This window comes from Nycticebus coucang, chromosome 24 (genome assembly GCF_027406575.1).
Source record: "Nycticebus coucang isolate mNycCou1 chromosome 24, mNycCou1.pri, whole genome shotgun sequence".
Lineage (NCBI taxonomy): Eukaryota > Metazoa > Chordata > Mammalia > Primates > Lorisidae > Nycticebus > Nycticebus coucang.
In genome coordinates this window covers 11,758,177-11,782,086 of record NC_069803.1, presented here as the reverse complement: position 1 = coordinate 11,782,086, position 23,910 = coordinate 11,758,177, and the positions used below count along the sequence as shown (strand labels likewise).

Sequence of the window (23,910 nt, the reverse complement as noted above, 5' to 3'; positions counted from 1 at the left end):
CACAGCTCACATCAACCTCCCAACTCCTGGGCTAAAACGATTCTCTTGCCTCAGTTTCACAAGTAGTTTGGACTATAGGCAACCGCCATAACGCCCGGCTATTTTTTGTTTGTAGTTGTCATTGTTTGGCAGGCTTGGGCAGGATTCGAACCCACCAGCTCTGATGTATATGGCTGGTGCCTTAGCCGCTTGAGCTACAGGCGCCAGGCCAAGCTGTTTTTTTTTTTTTTTTTTTTTTTGAGACAGAGTCTCAAGCTGTCACCCTGGGAAGAGTGCTGTGGCATCACAGCTCACAGCAACCTCCAACTCCTGGGCTCAAGTGATTCTCCTGCCTCTGCCTCCCAAATAGCTGGGACTACAGGCACCTGCCAGCTCTGGTGTATGTGGCTGTGCCTTAGCTGCTTGAGCCACAGGCGCTGAGCCAGCTATTTTTTTTTGTTGTTGTTAAAGTTGTCGTTGTTTAGCTGGCCCAGACCGGGTTTGAACCTGCCAGCTTTGTCGCATGTGGGCTGGCGCCGTAACCACAGTGCTACAGGTATGGAGCCATACTTGCCAGTTTTTATTAACATGCCATATAATCTTGATAAGCATGTATATTCTGTAACTGTTAGAGTGCAGGGATTTTTTTTGATATAGTCTCAAGCTGTTGCCCTGGGTAGAGTGCCGTGGCGTCACAACTTACAGCAACTTCTGACTTGGGCTCCATGGATCCTCTTGCCTCAAGTTTTCTATTTCTAGTAGAGATGGGGGTCTTGCTTTTGCTGAGGCTAGTCTCGAACTTGCGAGCGCAGGTGATCCACCCACCTGCGCCTCCCAGAGTGCTAGGATTACAGGTGTGAGCCACCGTGCCCGGACGATATATATTTGTTATCAATTTTATCAAATGTGTTATTCAAATCTGTTTTTAAAAATTTACTCAGAGTTGAACTATCCTATTGTAATAAAAATTTGTGGCCGGCACCTGTGGCTCAGTGGGTAGGGTGCTGGCCCCATACACAAAGGGTGGTGGGTTCAAACCTGGCCCCAGCCAAACTGCAACAACAAAACAGCCGGGCATTGTGGCGGGTGCCTGTAGTCCCAGTTACTTGGGAGGCTGAGGCAAGAGAATTGCCTTAAGCCCAGGAGTTGGAGGTTGCTGTGAGCTGTGTGACGCCACGGCGCTCTACCAAGGGCCATAAAGTGAGACTCTATCTCTACAAAAAAAAAAAAAATAAATAAAAATAAAATAAAAATTTGTTTATCTCGGGTGGTGCCTATGGCTCAAGGAGTAGGGTGCCAGCCCCATATGCTGGAAGTGGCAGGTTCAAACCTGGCCCCGGCCAAAAACTGCAACAACAACAAAACAAAAAATTTGTTAATCTCTGTATTTCTAAGAATTTGTTTTTAACACTGAGGTTATTTTGGTTGGTGTATATAGGTTTAAATTGTAAGTTAATTATTTAATTTCATATGTATTGATCTTATCCTTAAATTGTCTCAAATATTAAATTTCAAGATATTTACTTCAAATTTGTTTCATTCTGTTTTTTACATCTTTTAATCTCCAATTATCCAAGTCACTTTGCTTTTAGTGTTTTATAATTAACAGGTAAGTGAATAACTAGAGCATCTATTTACATTAATTGTAATGTTGACTTTTTTTTGCAGTTTTTGGCTGGGGCTGGGGCTGGGGCTGGGTTTGAACCTGCCACCTCTGGCATATGGGGCCGGCACCCCACCCCTTTGAGCCATAGCCGCCGCCTTTTTTTTTTTTTAAAAAGAGATAAGGATCTGTTGCTGAGGCACTACAGCCTTAAACTTCTAGGCTTCAGATATCTTCCTGCCTAAGCCTCCCCAGATACGGAGTGCCACCATGCCCAGCCAATATAAAAATATCTTTTTTGTAGAGATGGTGTCTTGATATGTTGCCCAGGCTGGCCTTGAAGTCCTGGCATCAAGCAATCCTCCTGCCTTGGCCTCTCAAAGTCCTGGGATTACAAGCATAAGTCACCAATCCTGGCCAATTTTGAGATTTTTGTACTTATTTCTACCATTTAATTTTTTTATTATAGGAAATTTTTCTTCTAAAAGTAAGTCCTATATGTAGATGACTACATTTAAATTTCTTCAACATAACTGCTTATTTTATGTCAAGCAATTTATTTTTTTGCAGTTTTTGGCCGGGACTGGGTTTGAACCCACCACCTCTGGCATATGGGGCCGGCGCCCTACTCCTTTGAGCCACAGGCACCACCCTATGTCAAAGCAATTTTATATCAAGCTTCAAAACAGTAAAGTTTTCATTTAATGCACACTACAGAAATAAATTTTTTGTTTAAAATGTAAAGTTTATTTGCTCAGTACACCAAATAGGATGCAAGCACTGTCATGACAAATATACAGAAATATGCAGATCAACATAAAACAGTAACCTAGTTTAAATGAAGGGAAATCTCTTTGAATGTTATGACAACATACTCCCAAAAAGAATCTTTTCTTCAGTTAAGTTAATATACATTTCAATAAAATAAAGGGTAAGAGATTAGTGGAAGTTAGCTTGTGAATTTTTCTTAAAAATAAAATTCCAACTCTATTAATCCATGCTAGCTAAACACTATAACTAAAATTTCCATGTAAGTGGAAAAGGAGACGAAGCAGTTAGTTACCTTTTTTGCTTGAACAGTTCAGAGGAAAATGGTTACTACAAATACAGCAGGCAAACTGTTAGACTGACCCATCTAGAACATAGTGTGTCAATTTCAGCCTCAGACTGCGCTAAATGCTCATCATTAGTGTGGCACATTTTGGTCCATGATGTGGTTTAATGCCAAGACAGATCCCAGTTTGTTATAGAAACACATAGATTACTGTTGCTTTTTTTTGTTTTAAATATATATATATTTTAAAAAGCCAGGTATACTTCCACAGACAAAGGCAGCTTTCCTCAGGAGGAATTTACAGGAAATAGTCTGGGGTGCGCCGTGTAACGTGAGGCTCTCCGCGACGAGGTGCTGGGTCAAACTGAAGGCTACAAATGGCAAAAAAGGAACCAAAGAGTTAAAGGTCTTGATATTTCTTAAGAAAATAAAGAAATAAAGAACAAGACATTGTAATAGAAACAGCAGTCCCGGTTCCCCACCAGCACTGCAGTGCTATGGCTGGAATGAGCCTGGGCAAGTCACTGCAGACGCTCCCAACCATACTACTACTCCGCACAGCTCTGGTGAAATTTAAAGCAGACAAAATGGTTTGGTGACCGGCAAAAAATATTTTTGAAACTATTAGCAGTTAAACAGAAGTGGGAAAAGAAGCATGCTTCTCATGTTCCTGATTTTAGTGGGAAAGCATTCAGACTTTCCTTTTTTTTTTGCCGGTTTTGGCTGGGGCCGGCTATGAACCGGCCACCTCCTGCCTATGGGGCCGGTGCCCTACTCCTTTGAGCCACAGGCGCAAAGGTCAGTATTCAGACTTTCTTTTTTTTTTTTTTGAGACAGTCTTACCTTGTCGTCCTCGGTGGAGTGCCATAGCGTCACAGCTCACAGCAACCTCCAACTCCTGGGCTTAGGCGATTCTCTTGCCTCAGCCTTCTGAGTAGCTGGGACTACAGGCACCTGCCACAATGCCCGGCTATTTTTTGTTGCAGTTTGGCCGGGGCTGGGTTTGAACCTGCCACCCTCGGAATACGGGGTCGGCACCCTACCCATTGAACCACAGGCGCTGCCTGAAAACATTCAGACTTTCACGCTTAAGTATGATACAAGCTGGGGGCTTTTCATAAATACCCTTTATCATGCTAAAGAAATTCCCTCTGTGATTAATTTGTTGAAAGTTTTATTCTATAAAGTTGCTGGGTTTTGGCAAATACTTTTTCGGACTACCATACAAATTAATATTTAGTATTAATACGGTTAATTATATTGATTTTTCATGTTTTGAACCAAGTTTGCATTCCTGGGATAATTCCTACTTGGTCATGGTAAATAATCCTTTTTATATGTTGGATTCATTTGTTGGTACATATTTTGTTGAAGATTTTTTTTTTTTTTTAGAGACAGAGTCTCACTTTATCACCCTCAGTAGAGTGCTGTAACGTCACAGCTCACAGCAACCTCCAACTCCTGGCCTTAGGTGATTCTCTTGCCTCAGCCTCCCAAGTAGCTGGGACTACAGGCACCTGCCACAACACCCGGCTATTTTTTGTTGTAGTTTGGCCGGGGCTGGGTTCCAACCCGCCACCCTTTGTATCTGGGGCTGGCACTCTACCTACTTAGCCACAGGTGCTGCCCTGTGTTGAAGATTTTGATATCAGTATATATAAAGGGCATTGGTCTGTGTTTCCTGTTATTATCTGGTTTTGGTAACAGGATGATGATCCAGATCTCCCCAAATAAGGTGGGAAATGGTCCTTCCTCTTCTGTTCTATGGAAGTGTTTGTGAAGGTCTCAAGCTGATTGAGCCCTTTCTTTGTGGGAAGTTTAAAAATTATCAATCCAAGCCAGGCTTGGTGACTCACGCCTTTAACACTAGCACCCTGGGAGGCCAAGGCAGGTGGATCAGCTGAGCTCAGGAGTTTGAGACCAGCCTAAACAAGAGCGAGATCCTGTCTCTACTAAAAATAGAAAACACTAGCTGGGTTTTGTGGTGGGCACCTATAGTTCCAGCTACTTGGGAGGTATAGGGAAACTGAGCCCTGATCTTTAGCATAAGACTCGCTTCCCACTTGAGAGACAGAGAATCAAGAGAATGGCACGTGAGTTGTGTACATGCAGATAGAAAACTGGCCTCCAAGAAAGAATGTATATGTGAGGTGTGGCAATACCAAGCCTAATAGTTATGGTAAAGATTCTCTAGAATCCAAAGGTCTCTTGATGTTGGAGGCAGAGGTTGGGCTTGAAGTCTGCCGTTTCTTAAAAACGAAGGTGGAAACATTCTATCTGACCTTCTCCATGCCCTCCCTAATCAGTGCTAATGTCGGACAAACAGCTTTTGTCTAGACTTTTTTTTTTTTGTGGTTTTTGGCCGGGGCTGGGTTTGAACCTGCCACCTCCGGCATATGGGACCGGCGCCCTACTCCTTGAGCCACAGGCGCCGCCCTTGTCTCGACTCCTTATTTTAAGATAATATAGACACAAGGTTTGCTTGGGAGGGCTCCTCCCACAAGTTCCTCAGTCACCCGGCACAGACTCTGTATCAAGCCTCTTCATTCCTCGCATTAAAAGCCCCTCATGGAGGCTGAGGCAAGAGGATTGCTTGAGCTCAAGAGACTGAGGTTGCTGTGAACTATGATGACACCAGGGCAGTACACTACCCAGAGTGAAAAAATAAGACTATCTCAGAGATTTAAAAAAAAAAATCAATTTCCTCACTTGCTAAAGGTCTGTTTAGATTTTATTTTTGAGTCAGTTTCAATAATTTTTATATTTTTTAGGAAGTGGTCCATTTTATTCTAATTATCTAATGTGAAGCTATATAGTTATTTAGATCTGCAGTGATTTTGGTAATGTGAGTCTTTACAATTTTTTTCTTTCTAACCAGTCTAGTTAATGCTTATTAATTTTGTTGATCTTCTTAAAGAACCAACTTTTGTTTTCACTCATTTTCCTGTATTGTTTTTTCTCCTCTTTATTTCATTTGTTTCCACTCCAAATTTTATTAGCTTCCATAAACTTACTATGGAAACGTTATGTGTTCACTAAATTTGAAGGCATTCACACATTGGCTTAGCTTAGATTTTCCTCTAATCAGTCCTGAGAAGGTGTAATGGGCATCAGTCTTCCATGTTGTCAGAGATAAGTGTGATTTTATTCTTAATTAAGCCTGGCTTCCTAGGAGCTGTTCATGGGTCAGAGTTAAGTTACTGCTTAGCCAATGTTTGATTAGAGGTTGTGTCCCCAGGACCAGTGAGGGTTATATTCTTTCTTGAAGAACCTACTCATTATTAGTTTCCTAGAGCTGCTATAACAAATCACCACAAATTGGACAGAAATTTATTCAATAGGAATTTATTTTCTCAAGAGTTCTAGAGGCTAAAAGTCTGAAATCAAGGTGTTGGCAGGGCCATGCTCCCTCTGAAGGCTTTATATAAAAATTCTGTTCCTCTCTAGCTCTTGGTGGCTTTGGCAACCCTTAGCTTATAGATGCAGAACTCAGCTCTGTCTTCACGTGGCATTCTCCCCATGTGGCTATGTGTTTCTTTTCCTCTTATAAAAACACTAGCCAGACTGGACTAGGGCCCACTCTAATCAAACATACTTCATCTTAAATAATTATATCTGCAAAGAACCTATTTCCAGAAACATGTTCTGAGTGGACATGAATTTTTGGAAGGACAATATCCAACTCAATACAGTCAAGGTGTGGCTTGGGATGTTATGAGAACGTCACGTCCTCCGACTGCTCCAGAGTGGGCATAATGAGCATCTGTGCACAGCCTTCTGCTCCCAGGGCTGACTGGGATCCCAGGAGGCCTTTTCTTGACTGTGTCTTTCCCTGGTGTTACTTATTAAACTTGTTGCTCTGCTCTTTTGCCTGTTGTTACTAGTATCACGGGAGCTATTAGAGCCTTCTTAACTGGTCTCCACCATGACATCTACTGTTTTTGATGAAGTACTCAGGCTTGGAATTCTCCACCCTCTGTTACCTGTTATTGCTTAGATTTTCTTTCTTTCTTCTTTTTTTTTTTTTTCAGACAGAGTTGCCCTCTCCCATGAGATAGAGTACCATGGTGTCACAGCTCACAGCAACCTCAAAGTCTAGGGCTTGAGCTATTCTCTTGCCTCAGCCTCCCAAGTAGCTGAGACTATAGGTGCCCACCACATGCCTGGCTATTTTTTGGTTAAATAATTATATCTGCAAAGAACCTATTTCCAGAAACATGTTGGAAATAGGCAGGCCTGGGCTGAGTTCGCACCCACCAGTTCTGGTGCACATGGCTGGTGCCCTAGTCTCTGAGCTACAGGTGCTGAGCCCAGATTTTCTTGATTTAAGTGTTTTACCATTTGTTGAACATCCTAAGCACAATTTCTAAAACCTTTCAAAAATGTTTCTTAAAAATACTTTTCTCCTACTAATGGTTGTCTTGTTAGGGAGAGGATTTCTCATACTCCGTATCTCACCACCAGTAGAAATCCTCTATCTCTATATTTTACTATCTATATTTAAATTTTTCCTTCTGAAAAGTGATTATATACATTTAAAATTTAAAGCTACTTACAAGGAATATTTTAAAGTATCGTCTAATTCCATGATAGCAGCTTGATTCCCACAACGATAGCAGTAATTGGGTGCACTGAAAATTGTAACCACATTCCGATCATGACACCAATTGTATCCCTGGCAGCGTTAAAAAAAAAAGTCATATTTCATTATAAAATTATAGTCTTCATCTAGTAAAAATAAAAAAACACACTAAACCCCCCAAGCATAAGTATTCACTGTGGAAATGTAGTCACCTGTATGACCTTATCAGGTCTCCATCTATTAAGTTTGTGCACCTGTACCGAATACTGCACAACTCTGGGCTCAGGGTTCCATTATATGGAGTTCAGTACATGTTGCTTTTCATTTATGCTGAGATTTTGGCTAGGGTGTGTATCAAAATTTCTCCCATAATAATAATAAATTTTTCAATTTTCCCTTATAAATTGTGCCAATTTTTGCTTTATATATTTTGAAGCTATTATTAGGTAAATACAAATTTAGAAGACTTTCTTTCTGGAGAACTGGGCCAGTTTTCGTCAGTAATGACCTTTATTTATTTATTTATTTTTGTTGTTGTTGCAGTTTTGGCCGGGACCGGGTTCGAACACACCACCCTCGGTATATGGGACCAGTGCCCTAGTCCCTGAGCCACAGGCGCCACCCTATGTATTTTTTGAGACAGTCTTACTTTGTTGCCCTTGGTAGAATGCCGTGGTGTCACAGCTCACAGCAACCTCCAACTCTTGGGCTTAAGCGATTCTCTTCCCTCAGCCTCCCAGGTAGCTGGGATTACAGGTGCTCACTACAATGCCTGGCTACTTTTTGGCTGGTGCCCTAGCAGCTGAGCTACAGTCGCTGAGCCATGACCTCTATTTTTTTTTTTTTTCTTTTTTTGTAGAGACAGAGTCTTACTTTATGGCCCTCGGTAGAGTGCCATGGCATCACACAGCTCACAGCAACCTCCAACTCCTGGGCTTAAGCGATTCTCTTGCCTCAGCCTCCCGAGTAGCTGGGACTACAGGCACCTGCCACAACGCCCAGCTATTTTTTGGTTGCAGTTCAGCCAGGGCTGGGTTTGAACCCGCCACCCTCGGTATATGGGGCCGGCGCCTTACCGACTGAGCCACAGGCACCACCCCCATGACCTCTATTTTTAATGATATCATTTATCTTATTCTGATTCATATTAGTTGTATCTGGGATAATTACCTAATTGATACACACATACCATTTTTCATCCCTTACTTCTAGCTTGTGGTATCATTATGTTTTAAGTATATCCAAAATAATAGCTGACTTTTGATTATTCAATCTGAAAGCCTCAGTCTTTCAAGCAAGTAAACATTTTAGACCATTTCTGTTTCTAGTGATTATAAATAGAGATTTATTTATTTATTTTTTAGAGACAGAGTCTCACTCTGTCGCCCTTGGTAGAGTGCCATGGCATTACAGCTCACAGCAACCTCTAGCTCTTGGGCTTAGGCAATTCTCTTGCCTCAGCCTCCAGAGTAGCTGGGACTACAGGCATCTGCCACAACGCCCAGGTTGTTTTTTTTGTTTTGTTGTTTTGCAGTTTGGCCAGGGCTGGGTTTGAACCTGCCACCCTCGGTATACGGGGCCGGCGCTCTACTCACTGAGCTACAGGCGCTGCCCCATAAATAGAGATTTATTTTCACAGTATGAACTGGTATTCTTTATCATATTCCTACCCCTTTCCTTGCCTCCAATGGGCTGGTGAGATTTTCTCCAACATCTTGAAGAACTACTGGTCTAGAGGGATTATCTTATATTTATAGTCCCTTACTAGTTATAAAATACTAATATTATAGTGAAGAAATCTGGCATACATCACCTTAACTAAGTGATCAAAATTAACACTGCCAGTAGTGAGACATAATTTCCCAATCCCTTGGTAGGATGCACTGAAGGCACAGCGTCACTGTGCGGTATGCCTGCCAGAAATGCAGACCTTAATCTATAATCAAAGCAACATCAGCCTAACCCAAAGTGAAGGACACAAAAATAGTAAGTGTTCAGGGGAGAAGGGGAAGAAAGAACGATAAAGCAAATATAGTAAAATATTTACATTCAGGAATTTGAAGGACACAAGGAATTTTGGGATACTATTTTTATAACTTTGAGTCTCAATTAATTTCAAAACTGAGTTCTAATTTTGCTCTGCCCACCAGTCTTTTCCTTGCTTGCTAAAATAAGCAAGTCATACTCCCTGATGGGGAGGAATGTTTTTCCCATTCTAAGTCATAAAGCCTGATTACAGACATATATGCTAATCAGAAATAAGATCATCCTGTAAGAAAAGTACATACCTCCATTACAAGCTGGTGAGCACGAGAAACCAGAGTGAGGCCATTGGCATGGTTAAACGTTTCAGAAATGTCTTGTCCAAATGTGTAGCCAGCACCACGTGGTGAAATACCCCACCCACCACGATCATCCGGATCTGACCATAACAGATCACACATTGGGCCCTGGACAAGAAAAGTACAGGTTACAAATGATTACAAGTCACATTAACTAATTTTTACCTTTCTCATAATGTGGTTATAGTTTATTTTCTTTTTTTTAAAGCAAAGAGTACCTCATGTGGTACTTCCTGTAAGCGATCCAGGGCTCTTATATGATCCAGTGTGTCTATGGATGGAGAGAGGCCACCATGGAGGCAGAATATCTGTTTATAAATTTAAAAGGAAAATGCATTTGATTTACTAATTGCTAAAAGTTAATGAAAACTAATGGTTACAAGCGTCAGTTCGAAAAGCTTTTCTTTTCAAAAGAAATTTTAATGGTCAATGGAAAATTTGTAGAATACAATGGCAAAGAAAAATGCATTGTCAGAGAAACTGCTAACATTTAGATCTGTTTCTTCCATTTTGTCTTTCATAATCCGAGGTATTATATAAATGTCTTCCCCCTTTCTCTGGTGAATGGGATCCCCATCCATATGTCCTAACACTACATTTTCTTTCTTCTTGTTTTTTTTTTTTTTTTTTGGCTGGGGCTGGGTTTGAACCCACCACCTCCGGCATATGGGGCCAGCGCCCTACCCCTTTGAGCCATAGGTGCCGCCCAACTCTTTTTTTTTTTAAAAAAAGAGATTGGGTCTTGTGATATTGCCCAGGCTGAAGTGTAGTGGCTATTCATAGGTGAATAGTAGTGCACAATAGCCTCAAACTCCTGAGCTCAAATGATTCTCCCATTTCAACATCCTGAGCAGCTGGAACTACAGACGTGCACAGATGTATACCTTATTGCAATGAATAAAATTTTTTGTTTCTCTTATAGCTAACACTCACTATAACACTCACTCACTACTATTGGTTATAAATTTTTTTCTGGTTTTCTCAGATTTTCTAAGTATATATTTTCTAATCATACCATTTACATGACAATGGTATGTGGCTGGTGCCCTTAGCAGCTGAGCTACAGTCGCGGAGCCATGACCTCTATTTTTAATGATACCACAATCATGCCAATATTGTTTCTTCCTTTTCCTTTTTTTTTTTTTTTCTTCCTTAAAGAGATTGAATTTTGCTCTGTCACCTAGGCTGGAGTGTTAAGGTGGTGCCTTCACACCTTCCTGTAAACCTGAACTCCTGAACTCTTAGGCTGAAGCAATTTTTCCTACCTCAGCCTCCCAAGTAGTTGGGACTACAGATGTGCACCATCACACCCAGCAATGTTTTTTCTTCTCAATGTTTTTATTGTTGTTTTTTTCTGAGACAGTCTCACTATGTCACCCTCAGTGGAGTGCTGTAGCGTCATAGCTCACAGCAAACTCCAACTCAGGCTCAAGTGATCCTCTTGTCTCAGTGTTTCTATTTTTAGTAGAGACGGGGTCTCGCTTTTGCTCAGGCTGATCTCAAACTTGTGAACTCAAGCAATTCACCTGCCAGGCATGGTGGCCCATACCTGTAATCCTACTGTAGTGGGAAGCCGAGCTCAGGAGTTCAAGACCAGCCTGCAAGAGCACTAGCTTCTAGCACTTGGCCTGCCAGAGTGCTAGGATTCCAGGTGTGAGCCACTGCGCCTGACCAGCTTTTCAAATTTATTGAAATAAAGCAGTACCTGTTCTTATGATATATACTAAGCTCTTCCATATTTACAGCTATACCTTATTTATATATTTAAATAAATGTACATGAAACTTAACCAATTCCCAGTTCTGCAATTTTAAATATAAGAGAATAAGGCAGGAAAGGTCAAGAGGATGCACAAACACATATTATGTATTATATACTGATAGTAAACCTTTTCCTTTGTTTACCACCCCCCAAGACATAAGCACACATATACACACCTGTCCATCTACTAAAGCTGTAAGTGGAAGATAATCAAATAGATCAGTAAAATATTTCCAAACATTGGCATTCCCATATTTTCGTAGACATTCATCATAAAAGCCATATACTTGGGTAATTTGTCGGCTTTCATGATTTCCTCTCAATATTGTAATGCGTTCTGGATAACGCACCTAGAAGAAAAGGAAAAGAAACCCAAGGTATAAACACATTTCTGCTACTGTCAAGTACATTATCCTCTCACCCACTTCTTTAAATGGCTCTTTTGGCCACTAGTAAACAAAAAAATTTTTTAGGACACAGCGTGTTACTCTAGACTAGGTGCCTTGTGTCAGCCTAGCTCACAGCAACCTCAAATTCCTGAGTTCAAGTGATTCTCCTAACTTAGCCTCCGAGTAGCAGGGACTACAGGTGCCCACCACAGTGCCCGGCTAGTTTTTCTATTTTGTTTGGTAGAAATAAGATCTTGCTCTTGCTCAAACTCCTCAGTTTGGCTTCCCAATATGCTAGGATAACAGGTATGGACCACCATGCCTGGCAGAAAAAAATGGGAGGCAGGCTCGGTGCCTTATAGCTCAGTGACTAGGGCGCCAGTCACGTACACCGGAGCTGGTGGGTTCAAATTCAGCCCGGGCCTGCCAAACAACAATGACAACTACAACCAAAAAATAGCCAAGTGTTGTGGCAGGCACCTATAGTCCCAGCTACTTGGGAGGCTCAGGCAAGAGAATCGCTTAAGCCCAAGAGTTTGAGGTTGCTGTCAGCTGTGACACCATGGCACTCTACCCAGGGCAAGAGCTTGAGACTCTGTCTCAGAAAAAAAACAAAAAACTTGGGAGGCAGAGTTACACTACCAACAATTGGCCAGCAAAGTTAGACTGAAGGGGAACCAGTCAAGGAATTTGAGTTTGAGTCTATAAGCAACATACAATCACTGACTAGTTTAAGAGTAGGGAATTAACAAGATAAGTGTTAAACATGCTTAGTGTGGTGGCTTGAGCCTAGTACTCTGGGAGGCTGAGGGGGTGAATCACCTGAGCTCACAAGTTTGACATCAGTTTGGGCAAGAGCAAGACCTTATCTCTTCAAAAGTATAGAACTAACTGGGCATGGTGGCCCACACCAGTAGTCCCAGCTAATTAGGAGGCTGAAGTAGGAGGATCAGTTTAGCCTAGGAATTTGAGTTTGTAGTGAGCTATGATAATGTCACTGCATTTGAGCCAACGAGACAGAGACTTCGTCTCAAAACAAAAACAAACAAAAAACACTACAGAATATCAAAATTAGACTCTGTCTCAAAAAAGAAAAGAGAGAGGGAGGAAGGGAGGAAAGAAGGAAGGAGTTAAATTCTGTTGGAGACAGTAAGACTTTGCTTTCAAAATAAGTAAATAAACTTTTTTTTCTGACACCATCTCAGTTTGTTGTCGTCAGAGTGCTGTGGCATCATAGCTCACAGGAACCTCAAACTCTTGGGCTTAAGCAGTACTCTTGCCTTAACCTCCCTAGTAGTAGAAGTACAGGTGCTTGCCACAAGGTCCGGCTATTTTTTTTTTTTTTTTTTTTGAGACAGAGTCTGTGTAGTCTTAGATAGAGTGCTGTGGTGTCACAGCTCACAGCAACCTCCAACTCTTGGGCTGAAGTGATTATCTTGCCTCAGTCTCCCAAGTAGCTGGGACTGCAGGCACCTGACACAACACTCGGCTATTTTTTGTTGTTGTTGTTGCAACTGTCATTGTTGTTTAGCTGACCTGGGCTGGGTTCTAACCCACCTGCCTCCGTGTATGTGGCTGGTGAGCTACAGGCGCCGAGCCAACCCAGCTATTTTTAGAGATGGAATCTCTCTAGCTTAGGCTGGTCTTAAACTCCTGAGCTCAGGCAATCTGCCTACCTTGACTTCCCAGAGTGCAAGAAGTATAGGTGTGAGCCACAGCACCCAGCCAGAATAAACTTTCTTAAAAAAAAGAAAAAGATTATTGGCTGGGGAAGGTGGCTCATGCCTATAATCCGAGCACTTTTTGAGGCCTAGGCTGGAGGATCTCTTGAGGCCAGTGGTTTGAGACCAGGCTGAGCAAGGGAGGGACTTTGTCTCTATAAATAAGTAAGTAAAAAGTTTTTTTGTAACGCATAGTGGAACATGCCTGTAGTCCCAGATACTTAAGAGGTTAAGGCAGCAAGATCGCTTGCATCCAGGAGTTTGAGGTTGCAGTGAGCTATGACAATGCCACTGCATTCTAGCCCAGGTGACAGAGCAAGATCCTGTCTCAAAAACAAAACAAAACACACACATACACAAATAAACAAAAACAAAGAAGAAAATACATATTTATGGCTCAACATTAAGGATAAGTGACTAAGTCCAATATGATAGCAAGACTTCAGCTATGACCCAGGAGAATGATACATTTACCAGAAATAGGCAGGAGAGGTCAATGTATCATTCTCACCTCTCTAGAAAAAAGATGTAAAACTAGGCTTGGCACCTGTGGCTCAAGTGGCTAAGGCACCAGCCACATATACCACAGCTGGCAGGTTTGAATCCAGCCTGCCTGCCAAACAACAATGATGGCGTTGTGTTGGGCACCTGTAGTCCCAGCTACTTGGGAGGCGGAGGCAAGAGAATTGCTTGAGCCCAGGAGTTGGGAGGTTGCTGTGAGCTGTGATGTCAGAGCACTCCACCCAGGGTGACAGCTTGAGGCTCTGTCTCAAAAAAAAAAAAAAAAAGATGTAAAACTATTATTTTTAGGGCTATAAAATGAATGGATGATAAAATAGAACAAATGATATGCAATACTGCCATACCTGCCTTTCACCTGGTTTAAAGCTTATGAAAAATAAAAGAAATTTGAATTTCATTAACATACCTTTAATGCTACAAGAAGAGTGACAGTCTCCACTGAATAATAACCTCTGTCCACGTAGTCACCCATGAATAAATAGTTTGTATCTGGTGATTTCCCACCAATTCTAAAGAGTTCCATAAGATCATGAAATTGACCGTGCACATCTCCACAAACAGTAACAGGACAACGAACCTCTTGCACATTTGATTCTTTTGTTAGAATTTCTTTAGCCTGTTAGAAAAATGAAATCAACAATTAAAAAGTGATTCTATCGCAAATTTAAAAGCGTTATTAAAAGAAAATTTGAGGCTTGGCGCCTGTAGCTCAATGAGTACGGTGCCAGCCACATATACCGAAGCTGGCAGGTTCGAGCCCAGCCCCGGCCTGCCAAGCAACAATGACAACTGCAACCAAAAAATAGCTGGTTGTGGCAGGCGCCTAAAGCCCCAGCTACTCGGGAGGCTGAGGCAAGAGAATTGCTTAAGCCCAAGAGTTTGAGGTTGCTGTGAACTGTGATGCCATGGCACTCTACCGAGGGCAACATAATAAGACTGTCTCAAAAAAAAAAAAAAGAAAAGAAAATTTGAGGGATAAATACTTGAAGTGTGCCCCATAAAAGCATAAACAAAAACCACAATGAGATACCACTTTACTAGAATGGCTATATAACAAAGATAATAACAAGTGTCCCCCAAGAATGTGGAGAAATTAGAACCCTCATATACTGCTGGAGGGAACATAAACTGGTGGAGCTGTTGTGGAAAACAGCCTGGCAGCTCCTGAAAAAGTTAAAGAGACTTATCATAGGATCTAGCAATCACACTTCTAAGAATATACATAAGAGAAATGAAAATGTGTTTATGCATGTTCACGGTATTCATAATAGTCAAAAAGTGGAAACCAGCTAAATGTTTACCAACTGATGGATAAATAAAATATAGAGTATGTATAAAATGGAATACTATCCAGCAATAAATGCAGTACTGATACCTTCTACCATTTTGAAAACATCATGCTAAGGGAAAGCAGCCAGTCACAAAGGTCACATACACACCAATCCATTTACATGACATGTGCAGAACAGGCCTGTCTCCAGAGGCATAAAGTAGATTAAAGCAGGGGAGCGGACAGGAGGGTTCGACATTACTTTTGAGGGCAATATAATCTAACACCGCCATGGATGCACATATATGAATGTACTAAAAGCCGTTAATATGACATTACAAAGAATTAGGTTATAATGTTTGCATTTGTTATGTATAATCCCTGTTGTAGTTATGCCCCGCCCTCAGGAGGTGTGCTGTATACCCCCACATTGTGCCCATTAAGAGGGAGTACACCAATCTCCCTTCCATTCTGGGTTTTGTTTTTTTTTTTAAGACAAAGTCTCACTTTGTCACCCTTTGACATCCTAGCTCACAGCAACCTCAAACTCTGGGGTTCAAGTGATTCAATGTCTCAGCCTCCTGAGTAGCTGGGACTACAGGTATTGGCCACAATGCCTGGCTTTTTTTTGAAACGGGGTCTCACTCTTGCTTAGGCTGATCTTGAACTCCTGAGCTCAGACACTCCACACAACTGGGCCTCCCAGAGTGCTGGGATTACAGGCTCGAGCCACTGCACCTGGCTTCCATCCTGAATTGCATTTAGTTTTTCTCTCGGGTGGGCATGTATTAGATCATTTACTGGCTTCGCATTAGTATTGAGTATGAACTGTATATTCTTCCCCTCCCCCAGAATTATATTTTCTAAATAAGCAAACTGTATGGTATAGAAATTTTATCTCAAAAAAGCTGTCTTGGCTGGGTGCAGTGGCTTGTGCCTGTAATCCTAGTGAGAGAGGATACCGGAAAAGGTTGAGATCTAGGAGAACAGGTCTTCTCAAGGAGACCACAAGGATACACCTGCAGGGTCCTCTCCCTGGTGACTCAACTGTTGGCTATTTGTAAACTTAACTTCCTGAAACTTGGAAATTTCCAAGTTCTGTGAAATCCTGTAGTTCTGTAGGTGCTGGAATAGCATCTCCCTCTTGATTCAACCTGGCCAATGAGAAAGGTACCTGTGGGGTGGAACTTTCTGACTGTCAATAAAAAGGGAAAGACCAAGCCAGTCAGGGAGTGCAGCCAATTGGAATTCTTCTATGCCATAAGCTCCCGGCTGGTGAATAAAAGCCCTTCCTCTCCTAACCGTGGTGTTTGGGTGCTCTTTCTCTCCATTGGGCCTCGTCTTCCTGCAACACTAGCACTTGGGAGGCTGAGGTGGGTGGATTGCCTGAGCTCTCAGTTTTGAGATCAGCCTGAGCCAGAACAAGATCTCTTCTCTAAAAAAATAGCAGGGCATTGTGGCCAGTGCCTGTAGTCCCAGCTACTTGGGAGGCTGAGACAAGAGAACTGTGTGAGTCCAAGAGTTTAGAGGCTGCTGTAAGCTATGATGCTATGGCACTCTACTGAGGGAGACAGTCAAGCCTCTGTCCACCCCCCCAAATGCTGTCTTTAAAAAAAAAAACTTATTTCCTAATTTATCTGGGAGACTGAGGCAGAGGGGGTGGATCACTTGAGCTCAGGAGTTTGAGATCTCTACTAAAAATAGAAAAAAATAGCCAGGTGTCATGGTGGGCACCTATAATCCTAGCTAATCCAGAGCTAGAGAATCACTTGAGCCCAAGAATTAGAGGTTGTTGTGAGCTATGAGCCATGGCACTCTACTGAGGGCAACAAAGTGAGACTCTGTCTCAAAAAAACCACCAAAATCAAACTTATTTCCCAAGGTCAATGTGGCTTGGTGCCTGTAGCTCAAGCAGCTAAGGCGCCAGCCACATACACCTGAGCTGGTGGGTTCGAATCCAGCCCGGGCCTGCCAAACAACAATGATGGCTGCAACCAAACAAATAGCTGGGTGTTGTGGCGGGTGCCTGTAGTCCCAGCTACTTGGGAGGCTGAGGAAAGAGAACCACTTCAGCCCAGGAGTTGGAGGTTGCTGTGAGCTGTGATGCCAGGGCACTCTACCCAGGGCACCAGAGTTTGCGGCTCTGTCTCAAAAAAAAAAAAAAAAAAAAAAAAAGAAAAGAAAAGAAAAAAAGAATGCTTGAAACCAGCCAGAGCAATATAGTGAGATCCCACATTGCTTAAAAAAGAATTTTTTAGAGCGGAGCCTGTGGCTCAAAGAAGTAGGGTGCCGGCCCCATATGCCGGAGGTGGCAGGTTCAAACCCAGCCCTAGCCAAAAAACTGCAAAAAAAAAAAAAAAAAAGAATTTTTCTTTTTACGCCTGTGATCCCAGCTACTTGGGAGGCTGAGGCAAGAGAATCACTTAAACCCAAGAGTTTGAGGTTGCTGTGAGCTGTGATGCCATCGCACTCTACCGTGGGCAACATAGTTAGACTCCATCTCAAAAAAAAAAAAAAAAAAAATTCAAGGCTGCAAGGGGCTATATCAAGCTACTACTGCATCTAGCCTGGGGTGACAGAGGCCCAGCCTCTTAAAAACAAAGAAACAAAAAATAACCTCAATAAACACAAAGTCTTAGGCTGTTCAAATTGTGTAAACAAATATTCTTTTTTTTTTGAGACAGAGCCTCAAGCTGTCCCCTGTGTAGAATGCCGTGGCATCACAGCTCACAGCAACCTCCAACTCCTGGGCTCAAGCAATTCTCCTGCCTCCGCCTCCCAAGTAGCTGGGACTACAGGCGCCTGCCACAAAGCCCAGCTATTTTTGGGTTGCAGCCGTCACTATTGTTTGGCGGGCCTGGGCTGGATTCAAACCTGCCAGCTCAGGTGCATGTGGCTGGCGCCTTAGCCGCTTGAGCCACAGGCGCCGAGCCAACAAACACATTCTTATACTAATTCACAGGACAACCTTTACTTTCTTTAATTATCTTACATTTATAGAATTAAAGTTATACCCCTGGGTGGCCTAGAGTATAGAATTTATGTATACATACTGGCAAATTAAATGTTCTTAAAAATTCAAGTTCGTTAAAATAGCTCATCTATCTAGCAACTTTGCCTAATAGGAAAAAGACCCTAGAATCAGAAAGAATAAAGAAGACCTCAAAAGTAAAACAGATATGATAAAAAGCACATGTACCTCCCCATCAATCCACCAGAAGAGTCTTTTAGGCCTTGTTTTGGGCCTACTTACTTGTATATGTACAAGATTCCAATATGCTACTTGGATTTCCCAGGTCTATGAAAAAATAAAAACAAGAAGCCAAGGAAGATACAAGAACTGGGACTAATATACACATGCAAAATGAAAGGCAGAAATAACAATATGGTTACAGCAAAGAAACCAAAGCAGTAAAACACATACAAGATGAAGCTTCAAGTAGAACCAGTAGATGACATGTAAGACTGGTAGGAGAGTAGAATTTTAGGGACATTCTCTACCCTTTCTGTGATTTGATAATCTAAAGAGCATTTAAAATCATGGATTTTGAATTTCATGACACACACAGTCTTACATTCTTGAGAGGAGGGATACTTACCTGTATTATTCTAGAAACAAAATCACAATGAAGTTTGTATATACTGGTACACTATAGGAATAACAAAGAAAGCTACTCTATCCCTAGATTAATTTATGCCAATCAGACATACCTAGTCCAGATTTTCAATTTGAAGTGACTCTAACTAAACAGCAGGGACAATGGCAGATTCTATACCAACAGAGGTGTTCTCTCCAGCATTCTACAGTATTTGTAAGGTATGATTTTGACTGTATTTATAACTCCTCTTAATATATGCAAAATATCCAGAGTTTGATTCCTCAGTTTTTCTTGATTCTAGGCTACCACATGCTCTTCTAACAAATGCCCTTTCTGCTTTAATGACCTCAGCAGATTTCCCAAGAGTTAAGCCCATGCTTTTCTTCTCCTGGGCTATAGTTAGAACGAGATTATATGCACAAAAGTCTTCCAGAAAACATGGAGTTCTCTTCACAGTTCTAATCTAATTGTGTAAACAAGGCCTTTATACTCTTCGGTTTATTTAGACTGGGTATCCATCAGTTTGTTAATCTAAAATAATGAATGCTTAGCCAGTTACGGTGGTGTGTACCTGTGGTCTCAGCTACTAAGAAAGCTAAGGCGGGGGCGGGGGCAGGGGCAGGATGTAATCAAGGCCAGCCTGGGCCACGAAGCAACATCTTGTCTCTAAAAAAATAATAGTAATAATAATAAGTAAATAAAATGTGGAGTGCTTTTTTTTTTTTTTGAGGCAGAGTCTCATTTTGTCACCCCTGGTAGAGGGCCATAGAGTCTCACCTCACAGAAACCTCAAACTCTTGGGCTCAAGTGATTCTTTTGTCTCAGCCTCCCAAGTAGCTGGGACTACAGATGCCCACCACAGCGTCTGGCTATTTTTAGAGACGGAGTCTCACTCTTTTCTTTTTGAGACATTGCCTCAAGTTGTTGCCCCGGGTAGAGTGCTGTGGCATCACAGCTCACAGCAACCTCCAACTCCTGGGCTCAAGCGATTCTCCTGCCTCCGCCTCCCACTGTCTGTTTGGTTGCAGCCATTGTTGTTTGGCAGGCCTGGGCTGGATTCAAACCTGCCAGCTCAGGTGTATGTGGCTGGTGCCTTAGCCAATTGAGCCATAGGAGCCCAGCCTGGAGTCTCACTCTTGCTCAGGCTGGTCTTGAACTCTTGAGCTCAGGCAATCCTCCCAGAGTGATAGCATTATGAACTACTGTGCCCGGCTGAGTTTCAAGTTTAAAAAGGGTATCTGGGGCGGCGCCTGTGGCTCAAGGAGTAGGGCGCCGGTCCCATATGCCGGAGGTGGCGGGTTCAAACCCAGCCCCGGCCAAAAATCACACACACAAAAAAGGATATCTGCTTCACTGAATACTACTACCACTTACACTCTTATTTTTAAATACAGCAATAAAAAGCACCAAAATGTCATCATCCAATTCAACTGTCCTTTTAAGAACATACGGTTCTTAATCCAGCACAGATTCTACAAAACAATGTAGATGAGTTATGTATGATACAGAGCTGACTATGGTGGTATTTGCCTGTAATTCTAGCTCCTGGGGAGGCTGAGGCAAGAGAATCGCCTAAACCCAGGAGTTGGAGGTGGCTATGAGCTGTGATGCCATGGCCCTCTACCAAGGGTGATAAAGTGAGACTCTATCTCTGAAAAAAAAATAAAAAATAAAAAATTTGAAAATTGAAAAAAAGTATCTAGGCCAGGCATGGTGGCTCACGCCTGCAATCTTAGCACTCTGGGAGGCCAAGGTGAGTGGACCGCCTGAGCTTACCAGTTCAAGACCAGCCTGAGCAAGAGCAAGACCCCGTCTCTAAAAATAGGTAGGAGTTGTGCTGGGTACCTGTAGTCCCAGCTACTTGGGAGGCTGAGACAATAGAATTGCTTGAGCATAAGAGTTTGAGGTTGCTGTGATGTCAGGGTACTCTACTGAGGGTAACAAGTAAGATTCTGTCTCAAAACCAAACAAATTAATATAGAAAACAAATGTGTATGCTTTACAGTAATATTTCCTTAGCTTTTATCCACAGCAAAGTGAAGGGAGTACTCTTGTCAGGGAGTATGAGCCACTCCCCATCTCCCCAGTATATTTTATCTCCACTCTACAAATACTCTTAATATTTTTAAACACTTGATTTGTAATTAACCCCTTTATTTAGATTCTTTTAGTAAGTTCACTTTTGCTAGCCTTCGGGAAAACAATGTGTTAGGTCGGCAGGAGTGTACAGTTCATCTGACATACACAGAAATAAAATATATACATACACATATATTTTTTTTTTTTTAGACAGAGCCTCAAGCTGTTGCCCTGGGTAGAGTGCTGTAGCATCACAGCTCACAGCAATCTCCAACTCCTGGGCTCAAGCGATTCTCCTGCCTTTGCCTCCCAAGTAGCTGGGACAATAGGCGCCTGCCATAACGCCCGGCTATTTTTTGGTTGGACCCGTCATTGTTGTTTGGCGACCGGGGCTGGATTCGAACCGGCCAGCTCAGGTGTATGTGGCTGGCGCCTTAGCCGCTTGAGCCACAGGTGCCGAACCTACATATATCTTTTAAAGAGAGGAGGTCTTGATATGTTACCCAGGCTGCTGTCAATGAGCCAATGCACCTATCTTGATATTTATAATTCCTTTTTTTCTTTTGAGACAGAGTCTTACTTTGTCATCCTCGGTAGAGTGCCGTGGCCCCCACAATGCCCAGCTATTTTTAGAGACGAGGACTCCCTCTGGCTCAGATGATCCACCCTCCTCAGACTCCCAGAGTGCTGGGATCACAGGTGTGACCCACCGCACTTGGCCCCGATATTTATAATACTTAATGTAAAAACTCTTGTATGCCAGGGGTCCCCAAGATCACCTTCAGGTTCAGGAACAGGACTCAGAATATAGTCATACACAGCATTCAGCATATAGTCATACTCATAGATATGTTTTACTAGCCAGACTTTGCAAATGGGCAAAGTCCTGAGGAAATGAGGTGCAAGGTTCTAAGAGTTCTCTCCTAGCCGGGTGTGGTGGCTCACGCCTGTAATCCCAGCACTCTGGGAGGCTGAGGTGGGTGGATTGCCTGAGTTCAGCAGTTCTGAGACCAGCCTGAGCAAGAGTTGAATCTTTTGCTACTTTAAAAGTAGCCTCTCTACTAAAAATAGAAAAATTAGCCAGGCATGCGGCACATGCCTGTACTGCAGTCCCAGCTACTGGGGAGGCTGAGGCAAGAGGATTGCTTAAGCATGGGTGGTGCCTGTGGCTCAAGGAGTAGGGCGCTGGCCCCATATACCAGGGGTGGGGGGAGGGGGGGTTCAAGCCCGGTCCTGGCCAAAACTGTAAAAAAAGAAAAAGAAAAAGAAAAAAAGGATTGCCTGAGCCTAGGAGTTTGAGGTAGCTGTGAGGTATGACAGCCATGGCATACTTGCCTGGGGCTAAAGAGTGAGATTCTTATCTCAAATAAACAAACAAATAAAGAGTTCTTCCCAATAGAGTCTCAGGATTGAAGTGCTGTCTACCAAGGAAGCACGTTAGTTAAGACTCAGTGCCCAAGATTTGTAATTGAAGGCTGTTGGTGTATGTATACTCTGCCTAGTATGTACCAAAATCCCAGACTCTCAAAACGCAAGCATTATATTGCTTGCATAAACAGTTTGGGCACACTGAGCCATTCTTAACGGAGAATAGTGGGAGTCCCCCCCCAAATCTGAGTTTCCAGATACCTGGCAAGGGGAAACCTTGCAACAAGATCTTTCTACAGACAGAAGTCTCAGGAGTGGTATGTTGACTCTTCACCTTATGATTCTATTATGTTATTCTCATGAGTGTTTTTAATGTGACTCAGAACCTAAAGTTTTATTTTCTCTGGGATACAGGTAAGACCAAGTTTAAGCTGGAAAAGTGTAGTGATGGTAAATGCCATTTGTCAGAGATACAATGGTGGTATTTGTCAAACTAAAAACTACTCAATTATATACTTTAAATGGTGACTTGTGTAGCATGTGAATTATCTCAATAAAAAAAAAAAAACTGACCGGGTGGCGCCTGTGGCTCAAGGAGTAGGGCGCCGGTCCCATATGCCGGAGGTGGTGGATTCAAACCCAGCCCCGGCCAAAAAAAAAAAACTGACCAAAAACCCCAAAACCAAATGTGAAATACTGTCACCCAATGGAGTTACAACAAAATTATCAGCAGATTTGAATTCTACTCAATCATTTCACTTCCATATAAGCAGTTCTCAAATTTGCATAGTTCCTATCTACATGAATTTCAGTTATTACAGTTAAATTAACACCAGGCCCCCATCAACATGGTGTAAATTTCAGTTACCACAGTATATAAAAACTGTGAGTAATGATATGAAGTAAAAAACTGATACCAGTTTATAAAGTACATACATTGGTGTGCATGATGATTAATACCTAATCATGACACTTCTTTCGAAGTCTGCAATTCATCACTCTACATCTATTATTAAGTTTGCATGCAAATAGCAAAATGAGTGCTTGTGTTGCCTTCTCATCTTGCAGTAATAAATCCATGTGATATTTTCCAAAAATGGATACTCAAAGGAGGGGTTTAACCAACAATGACATTTCAGCAAAGAAGTGAAAACTGCCAAGGCTAGAAATGAAATTCAGATTAAAAGTACACAGAATAGCTGACTGTGGGAACACTGACACTGTCAGACTCTAAATAGACAGTCAGGTACTTAGCAACATAGATAAATAATAAAAAAGATGCACTCTCCATCTTATACATCATATGATGAGAAGGTAAGCACTGTTTAAGCTACTCTTGTTCTATAATAAAATATTACTTTGAATCTTATCGCATATCATAAAGTAACATTTCTCAAACTGCGATCTGGAATTTCCGCATGAGAATACCTGTGATGCTTTTTTAAAATGCAGTTTCTTGGAATGGAGTTAAGGAACCCGAATTTTTAATTTCCTTTTCTTTAAGGAAAAGATGGACAATCAGACTACATAAACACTTTAAAACTCAGTAAAAATTACACACACAAAAAAAAAAACTAGGAAAGAATATTTTAAATACTTAAAAATGGCTAACTTTCAATTTTCAAATCATTTATAGAATCA

General features: G+C 42.0%; 1 protein-coding gene across 2 annotated transcripts in view; it reads right to left on the bottom strand.

Moving 5' to 3' along the window:
* Window positions 1–2,303: 2,303 nt before the first annotated feature.
* The window catches only part of PPP2CB (protein phosphatase 2 catalytic subunit beta), a 30,471-nt gene continuing 8,864 nt past the window's right edge, over window positions 2,304–23,910 (bottom strand). Inside the window, exons 2-7 of one of the 2 annotated variants that reach the window (XM_053578204.1) lie at window positions 14,360–14,569; window positions 11,498–11,671; window positions 9,779–9,868; window positions 9,507–9,668; window positions 7,193–7,311; window positions 2,304–3,007 (exon numbers count right to left, since the gene is read on the bottom strand). In XM_053578204.1, coding sequence (XP_053434179.1) covers window positions 2,935–3,007; window positions 7,193–7,311; window positions 9,507–9,668; window positions 9,779–9,868; window positions 11,498–11,671; window positions 14,360–14,569 — 828 coding nt within the window. In that variant the 3' untranslated portion in view covers window positions 2,304–2,934. The remainder of the gene's footprint in view (window positions 3,008–7,192; window positions 7,312–9,506; window positions 9,669–9,778; window positions 9,869–11,497; window positions 11,672–14,359; window positions 14,570–23,910) is intronic. The other variant, XM_053578205.1, reaches the window with a different exon arrangement.